At 33.0% G+C, this 25,525-nt stretch overlaps 2 protein-coding genes across 2 annotated transcripts; both read right to left on the bottom strand.

Annotated features, from left to right (window-relative positions):
- Window positions 1–479: 479 nt before the first annotated feature.
- On the bottom strand, window positions 480–2,966 carry LOC139862881 (glycerol-3-phosphate acyltransferase 1-like). Its single transcript, XM_071851514.1, has 2 exons — window positions 2,211–2,966; window positions 480–1,476 (listed from the first exon to the last, which is right to left on the bottom strand). The coding sequence occupies exons 1-2, from the start codon at window positions 2,961–2,963 to the stop codon at window positions 580–582; spliced, it is 1,650 nt and encodes a 549-aa protein (XP_071707615.1). The 5' UTR covers window positions 2,964–2,966; the 3' UTR covers window positions 480–579.
- Window positions 2,967–3,462: 496 nt separating this feature from the next.
- LOC139863410 (uncharacterized) lies at window positions 3,463–3,990 on the bottom strand. Its single transcript, XM_071852047.1, has one exon. The coding sequence runs from the start codon at window positions 3,988–3,990 to the stop codon at window positions 3,463–3,465; it is 528 nt and encodes a 175-aa protein (XP_071708148.1).
- Between the last annotated feature and the right edge of the window lie 21,535 nt (window positions 3,991–25,525).

The following is a 25,525-nucleotide window of genomic DNA, read 5'->3' as shown; positions in this document are numbered from 1 at the left end:
TCAGCAACTGACTCATTTATCTCCTAAAATAACGTACTGGTCAGGTGCAAATTCAAGTTATATTACATTTGTTTAAGTGTATAATCAATCATTAAAGAATTAAGTTAAAACATATTGTGTTTCATATTTCATATTCAAACTGTTATTCGAACAGTTGAAGTTTTTATAATTAAAAGATGAGTGTATTCAACCACAATACAATTTCCCCTTGTTAGTTTAAGACCAACACATATTAATATCTATGTATATATAATTCGTTAGAGTCAAATGAATAACTTACGAAGTTACAATTCAGTTTGTTCATACTCTTGTCATGAGGACATCCCAGTTTTACTAAGAACTTTGCCACATTTAAGCAAAGATATATGTTAGAGATTAGATATATAATTTATCTCCAAAATTAAATAAAATGGAATATGAGATATAAAGAAACTACTACAAAAATACATGAAATGTTCAAAACTATAAAAGTGTTACTAATATATCCAAATAATAACTAATGAGATCGAGAATCTAAATACAGATCAAGTCCTGATAATTAATCAAAAAATAATAAGATTATAATACTAAACATAGTAATTAAGATTGACATTTTTTGCTTTTATCCTCAACAATTCCTTGATTCCCAGCCAACATCAGATATTTATCCCTTCTAGTTAAATTTGTGCACTCAAATCCCAAAGCATCACCAAGTTGTTTCTGAATATAGTTAGCCACATCATGGCTAGACTTACCACCAGCACCACAACTGAGTTCCTTAGCCAATTTCCCAATCACTTTAACATGATAACTTGGTCTAGGATTCATTAGGAAAAAAATAGGGTCCAAACACTTGAGCCCACTAGCCGTTGTCCCGTAAAACATGGTCACATGTGTGTTCATTGCAACAGGCACAATTTCGTCGGTCAACTCAGCGAACAACGAGCTAAATCTCAACAAATAAGGCTCCCTACAAGTTGTTCCTTCAGGACACACGATTAAATCGCCTTCACTTAGTAATTTGTGCATTGTTTCGCCATCTTGCTTTCTATCGCGTGTTAACCGGACTGTTTTTATGGGTGAAATGACTTCGGACATTTTACTTAGACTATAAGTGACCGCGGTCATTGATTTACCAATGGTCATGGTTAAGAAAACCGGATCTAAAAGGGTTCGATGTGTGCAAACAAAGAGAACACCGCTTCGTTTGTTTTTGTTTTCCCATGAGTAATCGCAACCTTCTATTGATATATTTACACCGGTGAAACCACCAAGGATTCGCGATATCGGATAAGGCAAAACAATGCCCACAAAAAGCCTTATAATTGCTAGTAAAATCCCAAAAGGAAACCATAGAAACATGCATAAGGTTGCTAATGGTGTTGGGTAAAAAGCTAGTCTTCCATCATGAAAAACTAATGGTTTTGGGTACTTTTCTCTTGGCATAATTGTTCTTGCACTACTTTTTCCATCTTCTTTGCTCACAAGATAACTTTCCTGTGATCAAAACATCAATTTTAATTAGATGTTAATAGTGTTTCAAGCCCAATAAAATTCAAAAATAGTTTCAAATTTCAAACTTAATAAGATTGGAGTGGTTGGACTTGGAAAAGAAAATAAATTCCAAATTACCCCATGCTAAAACAGAAAAATCTCAACAATATTGTAGAAGTTCCAAAATGGAGTGTTGTGAGTGATTTAGATCAAGGGATAAAAGTTTGTGATTAGCTATAGGGTAGTTGGGTCCGTGAATTAACCGTAAAATTAATAAAGGGTAAATAAGCTTTAAAAAAAACTAAAGATTTTGAAATCAAAAAAGGAAATATAAAAAAAAAAGGTTAAAATGAAAGATTAAAAAAACATTCATAATTACCAAAATATCCCTATAAACAAAGCATATAGGTTACTGTTCACATGGTAAAATGGTATTCACGTAGAAGAGTCTAATTTCTTTTTAGATTGTGTAAATATACAAGAAATCTACACAAAAGGTTTGTTGAATCTCTTGTTGAAAGCATGTGTTTCACCAACATCCAGTAACATGAATAAAAGTGCTTTGATTTGATTATATTGAATGAGTCTTTAATTTATAATAAGGGTTCAAAGATTCCTTCATTCCTAACAAGATGTACACACTTATTTACTTCTTTTACATTTCAAATATAGTACTGAAAATCAAATTAGTAGTCATATAAAAATTATTTAGAAAGTCGTACTATACAATTACATACCTTGCATTGGGAGATAAAGAGTTGATCATGAAAATAACAACTTCCAACACCAATATCTGGTTTTCTATCATTTCCAAACCATTCTTTTACTGCATTATGTTTCACAACCACCCCTTCACTTTTTACAAAACCACTAAAATACCCCCCAACACTATGCAACTCGGTCCCCATTACATTATCAATACTTAAATATTCTTTACAAAACCCTTCAACCAACACTCTTGGAACTCTTGTAAAGATCAAAACTTTAATGCCATAACTTCTTGCAGATGCTAATAATTCATGAACTTGAAGGTTTAAATTCTCAAGATAAAATTTGTGTAAAACTGCCCTGCTTACATTCTCCATGGTTTTCAACTTAAGCCCACAAAAAGTTATAAATATCATCATCCTTAAACCTAACTCATGGTCAAGAAGAAGTAACAAAGGGTAGGATAATAACAAGATAATTGCTCTAAATATGCTACCACCTTCAAATGAAACTAACATGAAGTATGGAAAGAAAGACTTTGAGTTTAACAATAAGGTGTTCTGAATGTCACATACTAAAGTTTCTTGATTTTTGTTAAAACAACATTTTGTGAAAGTAGGAAATGATGGAAATTGGTGGTGTGGTGATTTTTGAGATGGGTGATTTTTTAGTAAGAAAAAGGCATGATTTTTAAGCTTCATTGCAGCTTTGTAACATGAATTAGCTAGCAAATGGTATACCAACCACTCTGCTAATTTTAGAAAAACCATAAGGAAATCCATTTGTGTCATTGTGTGTTTGTGTGTGTGTGTGTATGTGTATGTGTATGTGTATGTGTGTATTGTTCTTGAGAGGAGGTTAGGATGTAGGACTTATATATAAGATGAAATAATTAATAAAGAGGATATTTGTAGGAGTAAATAAAAGGATACGTGGTATGTGTAGAAACTTTGACAAAAGAAAATGGTTTATGTTGTTTTTTTTTTTTTTTTTTCCTTCTTTCTTGATTGAGGATTAACACAGAATATGGTTAGCTACACCAGTACTGGCATTAACTTTAAACCAATTAATAATCTTGATTTACTTCCTTCATGCCATTTGACTTTAGATGTAATTAAATAATGACGTGTTTTTTTTTTTTAAAAGCCAGCAGTATATATTAAAAAGGAAATATGTACAAGTATGTTCATCACAATGGTAGACCCATGTAGGCCTTCATCACAATACATATACAGATTTACAAGAATTACAGAGTATCACATCATGGTATTCATCCGAAAGTCAGCCTGGTTCCCGGTTGTTCGTGCGTGGAGATCCCAAGTTGATCGGATTCGTAAGCCATTGTATCCATTCCAACGATTTTCTCCTCGAGCGATTAGTGATCCACTCAAATGTTTTGACTTGGATTTCACTTACAACCTTCGAGCTTGCCCATGAGTCATTCCGAAATATTTTTTGATTCCTTTTTTTCCATATAAAGTACCCGGAGACCCATTCAACCGCTTGCCAGATTTTCTTGTTCCCACCTGGAAGGTTATCTCTACCCGAGCCCGAGAAGTGATTGGATAAGCTAGCGTTATCGGGAGGATTAGACCCCCACCAATTATAGATAGCTTTCCATATGTCCTTCGCCACTTTACACGAGATGATAGCGTGCTCCACAGTTTCGATGTAGTCATTGCACATGGGACATAATATAGAGTCTAAATCGATTCCACGCCTATCTAGTTCTACTCTAACAGGGATTCTACCTCGTAAGGTTCTCCACACAAAAATACCTATTTTTTGTGGGATATAATTGTTCTTCATCGTTTCCTGATAGTGCCCCGATCTCGAAATCAAAAGTTCATCAATTTTTTCAGCCACAAACCCGGAATTATACGAACCAGTGGAATCCAAGGTCTATTCCCAAACAGCAGGCCCTTCACCAAGTGTTGCATTATTGTTGATCATCAGGCTGAGTTGTTGCAGCTCCCCTAAAACTCGACCCGAAGGTTCTCTTGACCAGCTCCATGCATACCTTCTTGATTCGGCCGTTCCTTGAATTCTTTCGCTAACGTACACATCCTGATTAGTTTCGAGTCTGAATAGGCGAGGAAACCTATCCTTGAAGGAGGTGTCACCAGTCCAGATGTCTTTCCAGAAAAGCGTGTCCCGACCATCACCTATCTTTTTCTCAAAAAAAAAAAGAGTAAATAATGACGTGTTTGATTTGCTACGTTGACTTTTAGTCTCTACTCTCTAAGAAATGCTACATAGTAACATGTGTTTGATTGGTTGCTTTTAATTTTAACATGAAATGCGTTTATTAGTGGTATTAATGATACGTATATTCGAATCTCTAGTATAGCGCATCATACGTGATATTCACATGTCAATCACTGACTAATTAATAGTTTAAGTTAACATAAACGCTCAATCAAATGGTGCAGATATATATATTGAGTGTAAGGTATTGAGCGCCAACGTAGGTTAACATGCGCTGACATAAAACTTGCACTAAGGACTGCAACCTGCCATCCGCAGATAAAGCATAAATAAACAAAATACAACACACCGAGATCCCTACATTGTACGTTCACCAGCCGGCGCTACAACCCCCAAAGCAGTTATGGCAGACAAGAAACATATTATTCAGGATGCTTTTACTTTTGTCAGCTTTAGTGACAAAATAGTACGATCATGATCAAGTATATTCTTTTTGTCCTATTACGTGGCACTTATGGACAAACGCATTTCGGCTATAAATTAAGTGTTAACTCTTCATTTCATAAGGATCTAAAAGACACATATAACAATCTCAATACATATCATTACGGATTAAACCCTCGCTACCGGATTGCATAGCATCCAGCTCGTGCTACTGTACTCACAACATATCAAACTTTACTTTAATGGTTAGATGTAAATGTAATGTTCTACGAACACTAACTTTAATACCTCCCTTGAGCCATCGATACCGGCTATCCCGACGATTGTGGGTCGACGTTTAACCACCCATCTCGATATCTTCATCTCGCAATGTGGTTATTCACGGTATTCCGTACCAGAGAGTTAAACTCCAATGACCCTTAAATCCCCTTATCTTGTTGTCAAGTATGGACGGAACTCATTGGATCTATTCTATGCTTGATCAGATATCTAAGTGATAAATGATATAGAACCATTCAACAATTTATGATGAACCATTAAGAGTTGAAACATCTTTTTAACTATTCAGTACATCCATTTTCTTCAATATTATGGACGCGGGGGAGTACCATTTGTTAATGTTGAAGATCTTTTCATTGACTCGGGGCAAGCGACTACATGTGTGGGAAAGTCTATTTGGCAAGCGTTGGTTTGGACCACTACTTATCTAATTTGGAAAAACCGAAACCAAAAAGTTTTTTCAAATAAATGTTGGAATATACCAATGGCGCTAAATGAGATACAAATTAAAAGCTTCGAGTGGATCGCGAGACGGTGTAAATCAAAAACGATCGATTGGCACTCATGGCTACATAATCCTCGGGTGTTTATTACATAAGTTTTCCTTGTATTTGTGACTTCTCATTATGAGTACTAATCAAAAATATTGATCATTGTGTGTAATGTGTAAAAGTCGTGTCCCACTGTATTATGGATGTTCTGTAAATATTTTGTTGAAAGTAATAAAATTAGTATATGTTTTTCCAAAACAAAAAAAATTTCTTCAATATTATCGTGAAATTATACACAAAACATTAATCAAATAGTTATACTCTCCTATTTTTTAAAAAGTACTGTAATACATTAATATTAATATTAATATTAATTTTATAACATTCATAAAATTCATTTAAAATTATTATCAAACAAGTTATTGACATTCAGAACTATGTTTAATTAGAACATTTGAATTATTCGGATCGACGCTTAATTATTCTGTTTTATCAAACGCATTTAAAAAAAAGTCATATATAAACAACAAAAATATATCTATGACATATGTGTTGCATTTTTATTGATTGATCTAGATAAACTTGTGAATACTGAAAATTTGAGTAACGAATTGAACACGTACATTACTTATATGTAAATTAATAACAATGAAAGTCGACAGACGACAATTGATAATTAGTGAATCAAGTATATTAGGGTCAAAGAACAGCGACTAATGATCCATGTACTACTTTTCTCTCTAACTAGGTTGCCAACTTTTTTAGGTTAATATATTGGTCGCCACCTTTTATAGTTTTTATTTATATATATCTCATAAAAATGCACGGTATATATATGATATATGATAATTAAGTACGTAATATCCCATACCCATTTTTAGTAAGAAATCTCAAAAAAATAAATCATATATACTAGACACATTTTTTTTTAATGATATTTCACATACAATAAACTAAAGATATATAATTATATACGGGTATATGTAACACGTACCTTAATTTTTACGGATACAAAACTTAACCGTCAAACTTAAATTAAAGTGATATAATACACAAGTACGGATGTTAAAAAATTGATCTGAACAGTGACCCAAAGATTAAAGGGATTAATATAATATACACAAAAATACTCATTTCGTGTGAGAGATTCAACTAGCTTGAGCTTTTTGGTGCTATAAATGACTTTTTTTGTGAATTGAAATTAATTTCACATGAAATAAATAAAAAATAATATTAATATTTAATATAATACATAATACATAATATATAATATATATAAAATTAAAAACTAGGTAGCATTGGAATGTGTGAACATATTACAATTTTTTTTTTAATTTATCTGAATTTTGCTGTTTTAGTTTACTACATGCAATTACTCCTGCTACTCTTGCCTAAAATAAAATGCAATCCTGAAGTCCGGTTGGTATGAAGCCAAGTTAACAGATCCTGTTCACTAGTTTTCACACTTTTCCTTATCAGAAATATGAATTTGATTAATGTATCATTTGTGGATATCGTTGACATGCAGAATGTACCATACTTTTTTTAATTTACTCTAAAAACATTCTAAAAATATGTTACTAATAAAATCCTCAAAAAATAAAAACAAAATATTTACGCCGTCACATATTAATCATACATACACATTATCAATTATATTTGAAAGTATATTATTGTAGTACAATCATGTATTTTATAGTTAGTGATTATAATGATGTATATTTTAAAATGAAATGATATATAAATCGTTTGTTACCTCAAATAAAATGGAGTTGACAAGGAAGGCGTTCTTATTTACTCCGTATTTGGTAATTCACCCTAGCCTGATATTTGATATGCATGAATTTGACTTTTTACAATTGTCATAAATGTTATTTTCTCTCTTTGTCATAAACAAGTTAGTTGACATATTCATTATAACTGTGTAGATCTTTGATGTGGCTCAAGTCCCTAGTTTTTGATTTTATATTACCATATACCACTTGTAGCGTCAAGTGTGACGTGACAAAGTTATGATATAAAATTTCATACCCGAACATGTAAGACAATAATGCAAACTTAAAAATTGTCCGTAGCCAGACGCGAAGGCTCGATCTCGGTCTGGGGTCCAATATCTCGAGATCGAACATACTATGGTTCCCGGTTGGCAAGGGTTTGGTCTCGGAGTGCAACGAAGTAGCGCACGGGTGCATCGAGTGTTTCCCGGATTAGAAGAGGGGAGATATATAGTGGGGCAGATTTGTTTGATGGTTGTTTCGAGTATTAGCGGGTCATGGTCAAGATAGTTGCATGATTTTGTTTACTTATTTAGTGCATTGATTTAGTAGTAGTTAGTGGCTAAACAAAGTAGTGAGATAGTTAAGTCGTGAGGTATAGTAGTGGCTAATTGTAACATTGTTTTATGTACTACGTACATTAATGCCTTGTGATTTTATGGTCGAGAATGTCCCATTAGCTAGACGATAGGGACGTTTATGCGTCGTGAATAGTTAACCTTTGAACGACACGTAGAGGCTTATTACAAATGTTGTTATTTTAAAGTTTAAACTAGAAACGATAATGATAATAATAATAAATTAATAATTTAATAATTAATAATAATAAAACAAAATAAGACAAAAGGTGATTTAAAAAAAAAAAAAATTCGAAAAGCAAAGAATTTTTATAACCACGAAAGAATTTTTATAACCAAGAAATTTTTGAATAAAACAAAAGGTAATTTTTTTAAATAGATGCTACGAATATTAGTTTCTAGTTATGTTATGGTCAAATAAAAAGTGATTAATTATTAATTATCATATTGTAGATATTATTACTAGTACTAATTACTAATTAATCTTAATATCAGCAACTTCTATTAGATGTGGAATTGCAGATATGATATTTGTCTTCAATTTGTCTCTAATTAAATATTGAATATCTATATCTATTCTGTTACAAACTAATTGATATTAATATTGTTAAACTCGTAAAGTCATACGAAGGCTATATCTTTCTTGAATGCGTCAAAAACAAACAAAAAAAAGGTTAGTGAGATGTCAACAGTATTTCACCAACGCAAAGGGAACTTGCCATTTGTATATAACAGGAAAATTCCACATAAAAATGCACAGCTTTTGTACTTATAACCTGCCACAATAATACGGAGTAATCTAAATTGTGTTTTGAAAGTTTCTTGAATTGGATTCTATATATGGTCCGGTCCACGTGGCCGGTTCAAGTTGGATCATGCACTTGTTATTGTTTGGTGAACCCATTTCAGTCATTTCATGTGGATGCAAAAACTTTGAATGGTCTTTGAACTTACCTAACTCACTAGTCACTATATGTTGGTGCATGACTCATGCTCTTCTTGTTTACTTCTTCATTAATATAACAATCGTGACATTTAATTTGATACGGATCACATATATATAGTAGTTATAATGGTCGTTGTTAATGGACCACTTTAACTTTTAGAACCCATTAGGTTTTACTGTTTTAGTTTAGACATTGAGACATTTGATCTCGTATTTTGCTATGTTCGGTGTACGTGGTCATAAGAAATTATATTCAACAACTTGTGTCATAGTTAGGGCGGGGTAGTTTGTCGGTGGAACCAATTGAAACAAGTTGTTTATCTATTTAAAACGTGTTAATTTTACATTTTCAATTATTCTACAAGAGCACAAATAGTGGTGATAGATTAAAACTACGTGTTTTGTTCGGGAATTTAGAAGGTAAATGTGAAGGAAAGTGTTAAGGTTCACTATTCACATCATACATAAACTGTAAGTATACAAACTAAATTCTTACATTGGTCATAGAACAAAAAAAATGTATTTATATATGTCTAAAGAAAAGTCATTCTTGTCAATTAAGCAGTGCATTGTATTTTATTAATCCTCATGGAATACGGTGCATGGATATAAATAACTAGGGTACAAGAGTCTAGAACATTCTAAAGGGCAAAGCCCAATACATGAGATGCATATGGGTTATTGTACGTGGGCTAACATCCACCCGCAGTTGGAGCGGGAGTACGCGGGATGTGACGACGCGAAAATTTTCGATCAAATTTAAACTTTATCTTTATATGATGTAAATTGTTAGAACTATACATATAAATAACTTACATCGTGTATTTAAAATGTGGTTATGAATATTGAATATATGTGATTTCAAAATTAGTTAAATAAACGATAGTAACATTTGGTTATTCGATTCGATTGATTTTTAGCACGTTTGAGAAGTTAAAATAAACGTTAGCGTATAAATGAATTATATCAAATTAAGTTCTAGAGCATAAATGTTAGGTGATATAATAATATCTATTTTAAATTATATATATTGAACGTTGAAATATAAATTATTTTTTTTTTTTGAAAAACTAAAATATAATATTATCAAATAAATATTTCAATCTTATATAATACGTACAAAATTATATTTTTATTTGAGAAGAACCTGAAGCACTTACCGGCGAACCTGTTCGAGACACCATTTTCTCTCTCATTTCCAGAGTATCTCGTCACGATTATATACTATCTCAGATTCTGGATCTTATTCATCCGCTCGTCCGAACCGCCAATCATCCTGGTGTAGTAGAAGAAGTCAACGAGCTTCGCGCTCGGGTAGTGGCTTTGGAGAATATGGTGCAAAGATTACAAGCACCAGCAGCATCACTGACATCAACAGTACCACCATCATCAACACCAACAGTATCATTACCACCACCACCAACAACATCCGCATCACACACCTCAACATCACAATCTGTACCTCGAACATCAACGTCATACGCATTATAGATACCAAGGAATACCAACAACAACAAACGATGAAGTATTGATTCATAACTTCATCGAAGAAATATTCTGCAGAGAATATGTAGTTTCTAAAAGTTTTAGAGATTACTTATTCTAGTTCTAATTGTAAACCAGATGAGTGAGCGAATAGAAATGATGAAATAAAACCCTGATCGGAATGGTGCACGATTTACAAGCTAGATCTGTTTTACCAGCAGCATCAACAGTACCGTCAGCATCACCAGCACCGTCAGTACCGTCAGCATCGTCAGCATCAGCAGCATCTACAACATCACAAGCTCTGCCAGATCCATAATCACCGCAAACATCATCACTAATCAACAACGCGTATATTGTATCAACGAGTTATGTAGTATTAACTCATTCCCTCTGAAGAAATTATATGTATATTATATATATATATATATATATATATATATATATATATATATATATATATATATATATATATATATATATATATATATATATATATATATGAATTTTGAGATCAAAATAAATCTTTTTGTACTAAGCTATTACGTGTGAATCTTAACTACTCGGTTAGTTCATGTTATTAATATGCTGTGATGTACATCCTTCGTTAATGACTTAACAATCATTAACTGTAATCTCTGCTTCGACTTAATAAATTTCATTTCATAATAAATCAAGTGTATTATTCAAATACATGTTTGATTTTACACTTTCATTTTCGATGTACTTGAAACTTTCCAGAAAACATCATTCTTACCTTGCGAAGTTAGCAAGAGTTCCATAAGCACCAACATGATTCACTGAGGAAATATCAATAAAACTAAATAACAAAATATTGATTACATTAGTGAAATACTCCTCGAAGATTATGAAATCCTTAATGTTTTAGAGATTATTCATTTCTAACCCAGCCGAAAATCAAATGAGCTTAATATGATATTAACTCATTAAATCTGTATTACATCTGAAGAAAATATACATACATATATTTTCATAAAGACTGTAATAAAATTCTCTGGTATAAAATATTACTTGTGAAACTTTAAACGGATAGGTAATACCCGAAAGATATATAAATTTACAATTAATATGTTACATTCTTCGATTCTGATTCAACAAATCATCAACTATACTCACTACTTTCACAACGATATACATTCTTTCCTAGAAATCAAAACAACCATTCGCATCCAGATTTGATTACATATTCTGATTTTGAAAAATAAAAATCCAAGCCAAGATTTAACAGAAAACATCACTCTTAGATTCTTACATCTTTCAAATGCCATACTTTGAATTCAAAACTGTACTAGAACATCATATGTATACATATAACATTCATCTCTTAGAATTATGAGCTTTCATTCTAAAAATCTGAAAAAGCAACCAGTCTACGAATCAATACTCTGAATTTTGAAAAATGCTGATGAAGCAGCAAAAACTGTAAATGACTTTAACAGCCAAAAGTTTGATGATAAAGAATAGTGTGTTGGCAAAACTCAGAAAAAGAGAAGATTTGGTACTGAAAAACGGATTGAGCAAACCATGAAGGAGGCTGTGGACAAATCACAAAGACTAAACCTGCCTTCAAAGAATCCAAATGATTCAGTATCTACTGAATTCATTAACGAATACCTTGCTCCTGACTCTAAACCTTTACGGACAAATCTTCTTTATCATCTTTCGATATTAGAAATTCTAAGATATCATCGTATCATTCATTATAAATATCCTCGATATTTCTGGAGATATCTTCATAACTATTCTTAACTGAAATCATTTATCTCTTCGCGCTATCTGTGTTATATCATAAGGAAACTGTTTTAGTTTCTAAATTCTGAAAAATTCGAATTTAAAATATTAATGTTTTTGAAGTAGTGTTAGGATTTGAAGCATGAGTTAATATAATATAATGTCACTTGATCAACGTGATTATATTACAGTAAGTCATGCTGAGTTTCTAATGGAACGTGATAAAGGTTCACAGATCATACCCTCATCATGAACCATGTTACATAACTCTTTCATTCTATTTAACCTCTAAACTATCAAGAAAATATTTTTCTTGATGATTCGGTCTTTTCCGGATATTCTGGTAATTTGACAAATCAAATCGTGCTACTACCTTTCCTTTCTACTTTGTATATTATGATAATTCGAAACTCCATACCTACAAATTCTGGACCATTATTTGCGAAAAGAAAACAAAAGCATGAAGCTCCGAGATAGAAAGGGGGCATAAATCGCAGCAAACGGAAAAGATCATTAACCGTAGATGTCAATAAATATGGAAAGATAAATACAAGGAAGGATTATGAAAATCACCACCCAAGAGCGAAATAGAAGTAAACAGATTCCTCCGGAGGAAGTTAGAAAAGAAGGATAATTGTTGCGACAGTTAGGAACATATCAAGGATCAGAACTGGATCAAGCATATTGACAAATGTTTTAGAAGTATGAATTGGAGAAGAAAGTATAGAAGATGGGAGATGTGGAAGTAAGGAAATAAAAGGGATGGATTTATAGTGAAAAATCCGACAGAGCAATTGAAATAAGATCATTGCATTTAACCAAAGAAGATCCTAATTTCCTTAATTACCGAAGAACCAAATCTAATTACGAAGATTTCCTCTAAAATCCCTTAAATTCTGGAAATTAACCGTGACTACGTCACCGGTTAAGTCGAATCTGCATTTACTCGTTTTCACTCTTTTACAATAGCTTCACTCATACTTTTCACATAATCGAGTTGTTTTATCCATATTAATCAATGACGATAAAACTCTAATTTCCAACTCATATGAGTCATGAAAACATACTTATTGTCAGCTATGACCATCTCAATCAAATTTCGGGACGAAATTTCTTTAACGGGTAGGTACTGTGACGACTCGGAAATTTTCGACCAAATTTAAAATTTATCTTTATATGATGTAAATTGTTAGAACTATACATATAAATAACTTACATCGTGTATTTAAAATGTGGTTATGAATATTGAATATATGTGATTTCAAAATTAGTTAAATAAACGATAGTAACATTTAGTTATTCGATTCGATTGATTTTTAGAATGTTTGAGAAGTTAAAATAAACATTAGCGTATAAATGAATTATATCAAATTAAGTTCTAGAGCATAAATGTTAGGTGATATAATAATATCTATTTTAAATTATATATATTGAACGTTGAAATATAAATTATTATTTTTTTGAAAAACTAAAATATAATATTATTAAATAAATATTTCAATCTTATATGATACGTACAAAATTATATTTTTCTTTGAGAATATATATATATATATATATATATATATATATATATATATATATATATTTTCCAAAGTGATTAAATATAATATTAACTAGAAACAAAACGTTTTGATTTAAATTATCATATGTATATATAACGAGACATCAATTTATAGAAGCAAATGACCAAAACATTCAAATGTGTAAGTTACAGTTCATGGAGTATAATTATTGGTGAAATAAGTCTAATTATTGATAAAGGTACTAGTCACAAAATGTAAAGTACGAGTTTTCTAAGCGTACGAAATAGCGTTCCAGAAACTGGAACCGGCACGTAAGTCGAGTGTCAACGTACTATTCATCGGTGCTAAAATTACAAATCAACTATGCACGAGAATATAATATAATATTTAATTAATTCTAAAGATTAAATATATTATATATTAAATAAATATATATATATGTATAACATACGTGTCGGCAGGAAATTGTTACGCGTTTGTGAGCTGTCATAAGAGGCCATACGATCGCATGGCCAAATGCCCTTCAAACCATGCGATCGCATGGTAGGAGGAGACAAGTTCGTTCTATAAAGTTCGCAATTTTTCAGACGAATTCATTTATCTTCTTCTCTTAATTCTCTCGCACTCTTCTTACATTTATATTTACAATTATTATTATTATTATTATTATTATTATTATTATTATTATTATTATTATTATTATTATTATTATTATTATTAAGATTAATATTATTATTATTAATTGTATTATTATTATTATTATTAGTCGTAGTATTATTATTAAGTAGTATACATAAAATACTACGACGAAGTCATGAGCGAGTTATTTCAAAATGTGTTTTACGAGCGGGATAGAGCTAAAGAAATTATGGGTTATAGCTATGGAGGTGATGGGTTTTATTCGGGAGTATGCTCGTGAGGTCAATCTAGTGTTTATCATCTATGTCGCGTCTACGTACTTTCCTGCAATATTGGATCACAATATTGATACGTGAGCATTCATATCTTATCTTATATATATTAATAGTGTATTCATGTCTAGTGTTCGAGTATATATGTTTATGCATGCTTGTATGCTTTAATGTTGTCGTTAGATAGTTTATGATGAATCACGTATTTAATTCATATGTTACTGATATAAAGTATATGATATGCATGTCGTTGGAAAGCTATCTAAAAATTAATAACTTTTCATTTAGAAATCGCGTGATTTCGATGAACGGATTAAAAGATATGGTCAACTGAATTATGGTTAACGTTAATTGAAATTGTGTTTGAAACTGTAAATTAATATTTAAACAACTTGTCTATAAGATTGATAAATTAAATTTTTTAGATATTACTAATCGAGTAAATGAATTTCTATATAAGGCACGTTTTGTCTTGTTGAACAATTGTCAAAGTTGACTGTCTTATCATGTTTTAAAGCTTTATAAACACTATAATCTGATTTTACAAGTATTGGAAAACTATGTGAAATAATAAAATATTTTCGATTGCCATGATAATTCCAATATAATATAGCTCCTGAAATAAATAATATTTTGAGTTTGATAAACTATAAATTCGTTCAATTATCAAGACTTATACTATGACAATAAACATGTATAGATTTAAAGATCATATTGGGTCAGATTGACTTTTGAGATGACTTTTGTTAACTTTTGCATGTCGGTCTCGAGCATTAGGATTGTGATACACTATGACCTGATCTAGCTTGTTAGACATGTATTGACCAACATATATTCTCTAGGTTGAGATCTATGGTTACTTTGCATTTCGAGTTTCGGTCACATGTCGATGAATGAATTTATGTGCTGCTAAGGCGAGTTTTTAGATCCCTTTTTAAATGTTTTAAATATTTTTGGGCTGAGAATACATGCAATTTATTTTAAACGCAATGGATACAAGTACATACTAAATTCTACACCGAGTTTGAACCAAAAATCCCTTAGTTTTGGTAACTAGTAACTGCCGGTTATAAGAACTGGTGGGCGCGAGTAGTTATATATGGATTCATAGGGCTTGACATCCCCATCCGTTCCAGGTATAGAGACTCTAGCCTGAACTATAAAGCGGACGTATGCTATTTGAGTTTAGTACACGTTGGTTTGCGTGTATTGTACATGTTGGTTGCATGTATGTTAAAACAGGGGTACTTATTATATATAGACGTTAAAGTTTAGTTACCAGTGAAATGTCCCGTTCTTATTGATTAAAAATGTTCCATATTAATTGATTTCGTTGCGAGGTTTTGACCTCTATATGAGACATTTTTCAAAGACTGCATTCATTTTTAAAACAAACCATAACCTTTATTTCATAAATAAAGGTTTAAAAAGCTTTACGTAGATTATCAAATAATGATAATCTAAAATATCCCGTTTACACACGACCATTACATAATGGTTTACAATACAAATATGCTACATCGAAATCAGTTTCTTGAATGCAGTTTTTACACAATATCATACAAACATGGACTCCAAATCTTGTCCTTATTTTAGTATGCAACAGCGGAACCTCTTAGTATTCAACTGAGAATAAACATGCTTTAAACGTCAACAAAAATGTTGGTGAGTTATAGGTTTAACCTATATATATCAAATCGTAACAATAGACCACAAGATTTCATATTTCAATACACATCCCATACATAGAGATAAAAATTATTCATATGGTGAACACCTGGTAACCTACATTAACAAGATGCATATATAAGAATATCCCGTCATTCTGGGACACCCTTCGGATATGATATAAATTTCGAAGTACTAAAGCATCCGGTACTTTGGATGGGGTTTGTTAGGCCCAATAGATCTATCTTTAGGATTCGCGTCAATTAGGGTGTCTGTTCCCTAATTCTTAGATTACCAGACTTAATAAAAAGGGGCATATTCGATTTCGATAATTCAACCATAGAATGTAGTTTCACGTACTTGTGTCTATTTTGTAAATCATTTATAAAACCTGCATGTATTCTCATCCCAAAAATATTAGATTTTAAAAGTGGGACTATAACTCACTTTCACAGATTTTTACTTCATCGGGAAGTAAGACTTGGCCACTGGTTGATTCACGAACCTATAACAATATATACATATATATCAAAGTATGTTCAAAATATATTTACAACACTTTTAATATATTTTGATGTTTTAAGTTTATTAAGTCAGCTGTCCTCGTTAGTAACCTACAACTAGTTGTCCACAGTTAGATGTACAGAAATAAATCGATAAATATTATCTTGAATCAATCCACGACCCAGTGTATACGTATCTCAGTATTGATCACAACTCAAACTATATATATTTTGGAATCAACCTCAACCCTGTATAGCTAACTCCAACATTCACGTATAGAGTGTCTATGGTTGTTCCGAAATATATATAGATGTGTCGACATGATAGGTCAAAACATTGTATACGTGTCTATGGTATCTCAAGATTACATAATATACAATACAAGTTGATTAAGTTATGGTTGGAATAGATTTGTTACCAATTTTCACGTAGCTAAAATGAAAAAAATTATCCAATCTTGTTTTACCCATAACTTCTTCATTTTAAATCCGTTTTGAGTGAATCAAATTGCTATGGTTTCATATTGAACTCTATTTTATGAATCTAAACAGAAAAATTATAGGTTTATAGTCAGAAAAATAAGTTACAAGTCGTTTTTGTAAAGGTAGTCATTTAAGTCGAAAGAACGACGTCTAGATGACCATTTTAGAAAACATACTTCCACTTTGAGTTTAACCATAATTTTTGGATATAGTTTCATGTTCATAATAAAAATCATTTTCCCAGAATAAAAACTTTTAAATCAAAGTTTATCATAGTTTTTTAATTAACTAACCCAAAACAGCCCGCGGTGTTACTATGACGGCGTAAATCCAGTTTTACGGTGTTTTTCGTGTTTCCAGGTTTTAAATCATTAAGTTAGCATATCATATAGATATAGAACATGTGTTTAGTTGATTTTAAAAGTCAAGTTAGAAGGATTAACTTTTATTTGCGAACAAGTTTAGAATTAACTAAACTATGTTCTAGTGATTACAAGTTTAAACCTTCGAATAAGATAGCTTTATATGTATGAATCGAATGATGTTATGAACATCATTACTACCTCAAGTTCCTTGGATAAACCTACTGGAAATGAGAAAAATAGATCTAGCTTCAAAAGATCCTTGGATGGCTTGAAAGTTCTTGAAGCAGAATCATGACACGAAAACAATTTCAAGTAAGATTTCCACTCGAAATAAGATTGTTATAGTTATAGAAATTGAATTAAAGTTTGAATATGATTATTACCTTGTATTAGAAAGATAACCTACTGTAAGTAACAAAGGTTTCTTGATCTTGGATGATTACTTGGAATGGATTTAGAAAACTTGGAAGTAAACTTGCAATCTTGGAAGTATTCTTGATTTTATGAAACTAGAACTTTTGGAATTTATGAAGAACACTTAGAACTTGAAGATAGAACTTGTGAGAGATCAATTAGATGAATAAAATTGAAGAATGAAAGTGTTTGTAGGTGTTTTTGGTCGTTGGTGTATGGATTAGATATAAAGGATATGTAATTTTGTTTTCATGTAAATAAGTCATGAATGATTACTCATATTTTTGTAATTTTATGAGATATTTTTTGCTAGTTGCCAAATGATGGTTCTTACATGTGTTAGGTGACTCACATGGGCTGCTAAGAGCTGATCATTGGAGTGTATATACCAATAGTACTTACATCTAAAAGCTGTGTATTGTACGAGTACGAATACGGGTGCATACGAGTAGAATTGTTGATGAAACTGAACGAGGATGTAATTGTAAGAATTTTTGTTAAGTAGAAGTATTTTGATAATTGTATTGAAGTCTTTCAAAAGTGTATGAATACATATTAAAACACTACATGTATATACATTTTAACTGAGTCGTTAAGTCATCGTTAGTCGTTACATGTAAACGTTGTTTTGAAACCTTTAGGTTAACGATCTTGTTGAATGTTGTTAACTCATTGTTTATTATAATAAATGAGATGTTAAATTGTTATATTATCATGATATTATGATATATAATATATCTTAGTATGATATATATACAGTTAAATATCGTTACAACGATAATCGTTATATATATGTCTCGTTTCGAAATCATTAAGTTGGTAGTCTTATTTTTACATATGTATTTCATTGTTAATACACTTAATAATATATTTACTTATCATTTAACATAATTAACTAAGTGTATCAATATCTTAATATGATTCATATGTACCTAGTAAGACGTTGTTATAACGATAATCGTTATATATATCGTTTTCGAGTTTCTTAAATTAATAGTCTCATTTTTATGTATATAACTCATTGTTAAAATACCTAATGAGATACATACTTATAATAAAATCATGTTAACTATATATATAACCATATATATGTCATCGTATAGTTTTTACAAGTTTTAACGTTCGTGAATCACCGGTCAACTTGGGTGGTCAATTGTCTATATGAAACCTATTTCAATTAATCAAGTCTTAACAAGTTTGATTGCTTAACTTGTTGGAAACACTTAATCATGTAAATAACAATTTCATTTAATATATATATAAACATGGAAAAGTTCGGGTCACTACAGTACCTACCCGTTAAATAAATTTCGTCCCGAAATTTTAAGCAGTTGGAGGTGTTGACGTATCTTCTGGAAATAAATGCGGGTATTTCTTCTTCATCTAATCTTCACGCTCCCAGGTGAACTCGGGGTCCTCTACGAGCATTCCATCGAACCTTAACAATCGGTATCTTGTTTTTTTTAAGTCTCTTAACCTCACGATTCATTATTTCGACGGGTTCTTCAATGAATTGAAGTTTTTCATTGATTTGGATTTCGTCCAACAGAATTGTGAGATCTTCTTTAGCAAAACATTTCTTCAAATTTGAGACGTGGAAAGTGTTATGTACAGCCGCGAGTTGTTGAGGTAGCTTCAGTTGGTAAGCTACTGGTCCGACACGATCTATAATCTTGAATGGTCCAATGTACCTTGGATTTAGTTTCCCCCGTTTACCAAATCGAACAACGCCTTTCCAAGGTGAAACCTTAAGCATGACCATTTCTCCAATTTCAAACTCTATATCTTTTCTTTTACTGTCCGCGTAGCTCTTTTGTCGACTCTGGGCGGTTTTCAATCTTTGTTGAATTTGGATAATTTTCTCGGTAGTTTCTTGTATTATTTCCGGACCCGTAATCTGTCTATCCCCCACTTCACTCCAACAAATCAGAGACCTGCACTTTCTACTATAAAGTGCTTCAAACGGCGCCATCTCAATGCTTGAATTGTAGCTGTTGTTGTAGGAAAATTCTGCTAACGGTAGATGTCGATCCCAACTGTTTCCGAAATCAATAACACAAGCTCGTAGCATGTCTTCAAGCATTTGTATCGTCCTTTCACTCTGCCCATCAGTTTGTGGATGATAGGCAGTACTCATGTCTAGACGAGTTCCCAATGCTTGCTGTAATGTCTGCCAGAATCTTGAAATAAATCTGCCATCCCTATCAGAGATAATAGAGATTGGTATTCCATGTCTGGAGACGACTTCCTTCAAATACAGTCGTGCTAACTTCTCCATCTTGTCATCTTCTCTTATTGGCAGGAAGTGTGCTAACTTGGTGAGACGATCAACTATTACCCAAATAGTATCATAACCACTTGCAGTCCTTGGAAATTTAGTAATGAAATCCATGGTAATGTTTTCCCATTTCCATTCCGGGATTTCAGGTTGTTGTAGTAGACCTGATGGTTTCTGATGTTCAGCTTTGACCTTAGAACACGTCAAACATTCTCCTACATATTTAGCAATATCGGCTTTCATACCTGGCCACCAAAAATATTTCTTAAGATCCTTGTACATCTTCCCCGTTCCAGGATGTATTGAGTATCTGGTTTTATGAGCTTCTCTAAGTACCATTTCCGAATATTAAGATGCTTCTCCGATCCTTTGGGTATTTCATCCTTTAAATTTCCCTCTTTTAAAACTCCTTATTGCGCCTCCTTTATTTGAGTAGTAAGGTTAGTGTGAATCATTATATTCATAGATTTTACTCGAATGGGTTCTCTGTCCTTTTTGCTCAAGGCGTCGGCTACCACATTTACCTTCCCCGGGTGGTAATGAATCTCAAAGTCGTAATCATTCAACAATTCAATCCACCTACGCTGCCTCATATTCAGTTGTTTCTGATTAAATATGTGTTGAAGACTTTTGTGATCGGTATATATAATACTTTTGACCCCATATAAGTAGTGCCTCCAAGTCTTTAATGCAAAAACAACCGCGCCTAATTTCAAATCATGCGTCGTATAATTTTGCTCGTGAATCTTCAATTGTCTAGATGCATAAGCAATCACCTTCGTCCGTTGCATTAATACACAACCGAGACCTTGCTTTGATGCGTCACAATAAATCACAAAATCATCATTCCCTTCAGGCAATGACAATATAGGTGCCGTAGTTAGCTTTTTCTTCAATAATTGAAACGCCTTCTCTTGTTCATCCTTCCATTCAAATTTCTTCCCTTTATGCGTTAATGCAGTCAAGGGTTTTGCTATTCTGGAAAAGTCTTGGATGAACCTTCTGTAGTAACCAGCTAGTCCTAAAAATTGGCGTATGTGTTTCGGAGTTTTCGGGGTTTCCCACTTTTCAACAGTTTCTATCTTTGCCGGATCTACCTTAATACCTTTTTTGTTCACTATGTGACCGAGGAATTGAACTTCTTCCAACCAAAATGCACACTTTGAAAACTTAGCGTACAATTCTTCCTTCCTCAATACTTCTAACACTTTTCTCAAATGTTCACCGTGTTCTTGGTCATTCTTTGAGTAAATAAGTATGTCATCAATGAAAACAATGACAAACTTGTCAAGGTATGGTCCACACACTCGGTTCATAAGGTCCATGAACACAGCTGGTGCATTAGTTAAACCAAACGGCATGACCATAAACTCGTAATGACCATAACGTGTTCTGAAAGCAGTCTTTAGAATATCATCTTATTTTACCCGCATTTGATGATACCCGGAACGTAAGTCAATCTTTGAATAAACAGACGAGCCTTGTAGTTGATCAAATAAGTCGTCAATTCTCGGCAGTGGATAACGGTTTTTGATGGTAAGTTTGTTCAACTCTCTGTAGTCAATACACAACCTAAATGTACCATCCTTCTTCTTGACAAACAAAACAGGAGCTCCCCATGGTGATGTGCTTGGTCGAATGAAACCACGTTCTAATAGTTCTTGCAGTTGGCTTTGCAGTTCTTTCATCTCGCTGAGTGCGAGTCTATAAGGAGCACGAGCTATTGGTGCAGCTCCTGGTACAAGATCTATTTGAAATTCAACAGATCGATGTGGAGGTAGTCCCGGTAATTCTTTCGAAAATACATCGGGAAATTCTTTTGCGACGGGAACATCATTGATGCTCTTTTCTTCAGTTTGTACTTTCTCGACGTGTGCTAAAACAGCATAGCAACCTTTTCTTATTAGTTTTTGTGCCTTCAAATTACTAATAAGATGTAGCTTCATGTTGCCCTTTTCTCCGTACACCATTAAGGGTTCTCCTTCTTCTCGTACAATGCGAATTGCATTTTTATAACATACGATCTCTGCTTTCACCTTCTTCAGCTAGTCCATGCCAACTATTACATCAAAACTCCCTAACTCTACTGGTATCAAATCAATCTTAAATATTTCGCTACCCAGTTTAATTTCTCGATTCTGGCATATATTATCTGCTGAAATTAATTTACCGTTTGCTAATTCGAGTAAAAATTTACTATCCAACAGTGTCAATGGACAACTTAATTTAGCACAAAAATCTCTACTCATATAGCTTCTATCCGCACCCGAATCAAATAAAACGTAAGCAGATTTATTGTCAATAAGAAACGTACCCGAAACAAGCTCCGGGTCTTTCTGTGCCTCTGCCGCATTAATATTGAAAACTCTTCCGCGGCCTTGTCCATTCGTGTTCTCCTGGTTCGGGCAATTTCTAATAATGTGGCCCGGTTTTCCATATTTATAACAAACTACATTGGCATAACTTGCTCTGACACTACTTGCTCCGCCATTACTCGTTCCGACACCATTTGTTCCTTTCGTTCTATTAACCCCTATTCCGTAGACCTCACACTTCGCCGCGCTATGACCATTTCTTTTACACTTGTTGCAAAATTTGGTGCAGAACCCCGAGTGATACTTTTCACACCTTTGGCATAGCTGCTTCTGATTGTTGTTGTTGTTGCGGTTGTTATTGTTGTTAGGATGATTGTTGTAGTTGCTGTTGTTGTTGTTGGTGTTGTTGTTGTTGTTGTTGTTGGGCCGTTTGTTGTAGTTGCGATTGATGCTGCGATTGTTGGGATAATTGTTGCGATTATTATTATAATTGCTGTTGTTGTTGTATTGGTGATTCTTATCACCGTTTTCCTCCCACTTTCTTTTGACTTGCTTCACATTGGCTTCTTCAGCCGTCTGTTCTTTAATTCTTTCCTCAATCTGGTTCACTAGTTTGTGAGCCATTCTACATGCCTGTTGTATGGAGGCGGGCTCGTGTGAACTTATATCTTTTTGGATTCTTTCCGGTAATCCTTTCACAAACGCGTCGATCTTCTCTTCCTCATCTTCGAACGCTCCCGGACACAATAGGCACAATTCTGTGAATCATCTTTTGTACGTGGTAATATCAAATCCTTGGGTTCGTAACCCTCTAAGTTCTGTCTTGAGCTTATTGACCTCGGTTCTGGGACGGTACTTCTCGTTCATCAAGTGCTTGAATGCTGACCACGGTAGTGCGTACGCATCATCTTGTCCCACTTGCTCTAGATAGGTATTCCACCATGTTAACGCAGAACCTGTGAAGGTATGCGTAGCGTACTTCACTTTGTCCTCTTCAGTACACTTACTTATGGCAAACACCGATTCAACCTTCTCGGTCCACCGTTTCAATCCGATCGGTCCTTCGGTTCCATCAAATTCCAAAGGTTTGCAGGCAGTAAATTCTTTATAGGTGCATCCTACACTATTTCCTGTACTGCTAGATCCAAGGTTATTGTTGGTATGTAGCGCAGCCTGTACTGCGGCTATGTTTGAAGCTAGAAAAGTACGGAATTCCTCTTCATTCATATTCACGGTGTGTCGAGTAGTCGGTGCCATTTCCTTTAAAATAGTCAAATGGAACAAGTTAATCATACAAAATATTAAGAGTAGTTAATAGTATTTCGTAGCATAATATGAACTCATTTATAAAAGCTTTTTCTTCATATTAGCGTTTTATAAGTTTAAATTCGGGTAGTACCTACCCGTTAAGTTCATACTTAGTAGCTAATATACAATTCAACTACTACAATTCTATATGAAAAACTGATTATAATAATATTTCGCGTTCAAACTTTTATACAATATTTTACAAACTTACAACACCGCTTATTTTACATAAAGCATGAAATATAGCACACGATATCTTTGATACAAGATAGTTGCGAAGATAATTCTAGCTAGTACACAAGTCGTTCAGCAAAGGCAATAAAGACACATAATTCATACGTCCAGAAACAAGTCATGCATTCTGGTTTTACTAGGACTACTTCCCATCCTTGGTTTTGTGGAACATAACCGTTATGGCCGTTGATAAGACAGCATGTTATAACGTCGTCAAAGGGACGAGGGTTACGTAATGACCAACAGTCTCGTAATAACCTAAAAACCTCATTTCTTACCCCAATTACCGACTCCGTCACTTGTGGGAACGTTTTGTTTAATAGTTGTAGCCCGATGTTCTTTTTCTCACTTTGGTGAGAAGCGAACATTACTAACCCGTAAGCATAGCATGCTTCTTTATGTTGCATGTTAGCCGCTTTTTCTAAATCATGAAGTCCTATATTCGGATACATTGAGTCAAAATAATTTCTTAACCCGTTGTGTAAAATAGCATTTGGGTTCCCCGCAATATCTGCGTTAAAGTAAACACATCGTAACTTATGGGTTTCCCAATATGATATCCCCCATCTTTCAAACGAAAGTCTCTTATAAACCAAGACATTCTTGGAACGTTCTTCGAATGTCTTACAAACTGATTTTGCCGTAAATAGTTGTGCCGAAGAATTCTGACCGACTCTAGACAAGATTTCATCAATCATGTCTCCGGGTAGGTCTCTTAAAATATTGGGTTGTCTATCCATTTTGTGTTTTTATACTGTAAAATAGACAAGAGTTAGATTCATAAAAAAAAACTTATTAATACAAGCAATTTTTACATATATCATAAAGCATAAGCACACTATATTACATATATTACACCACACGAATACAACTATCTTATTCCGACTCGCTCATTTCTTCTTCTTCGATTTTGGTTCGTTTTGCCAAGTTTCTAGGGATATATGATGTTCCCCTAATACGAGCTGTTGTTATCCACAACGGTTTAGAAAAACCTGGTGGTTTAGAGGTTCCCAGGTCATTGTTACAACTTAAGGGCTTCGGGGGTTGACGATACATATAAAGTTCATCGGGGTTGGAATTAGATTTTTCTATTTTTATGCCCTTTCCCTTATTATTTTCTTTTGCCTTTTTAAATTCAGTTGGGGTAATTTCTATAACATCATCGGAATTCTCGTCGGAATCCGATTCATCGGAGAACTGGTAATCCTCCCAATATTTTGCTTCCTTGGTGGAAATACCATTGACCATAATTAACCTTGGTCAGTTGGTTGAGGATTTTCTTTTACTTAACCGTTTTATTATTTCCCCCACCGGTTCTATTTCTTCTTCCGGTTCCTCCTCCTCCGGTTCCGATTCTTCTTCCGGTTCCGATTCTTCTTCC

The sequence above is a fragment of the Rutidosis leptorrhynchoides genome, chromosome 8, assembly GCF_046630445.1.
Source record: "Rutidosis leptorrhynchoides isolate AG116_Rl617_1_P2 chromosome 8, CSIRO_AGI_Rlap_v1, whole genome shotgun sequence".
Taxonomy (NCBI): Eukaryota; Viridiplantae; Streptophyta; class Magnoliopsida; order Asterales; family Asteraceae; genus Rutidosis; species Rutidosis leptorrhynchoides.
The sequence above is the reverse complement of the archived record's forward strand: the minus strand, read 5'-3'. Positions and strand labels throughout refer to the sequence as shown.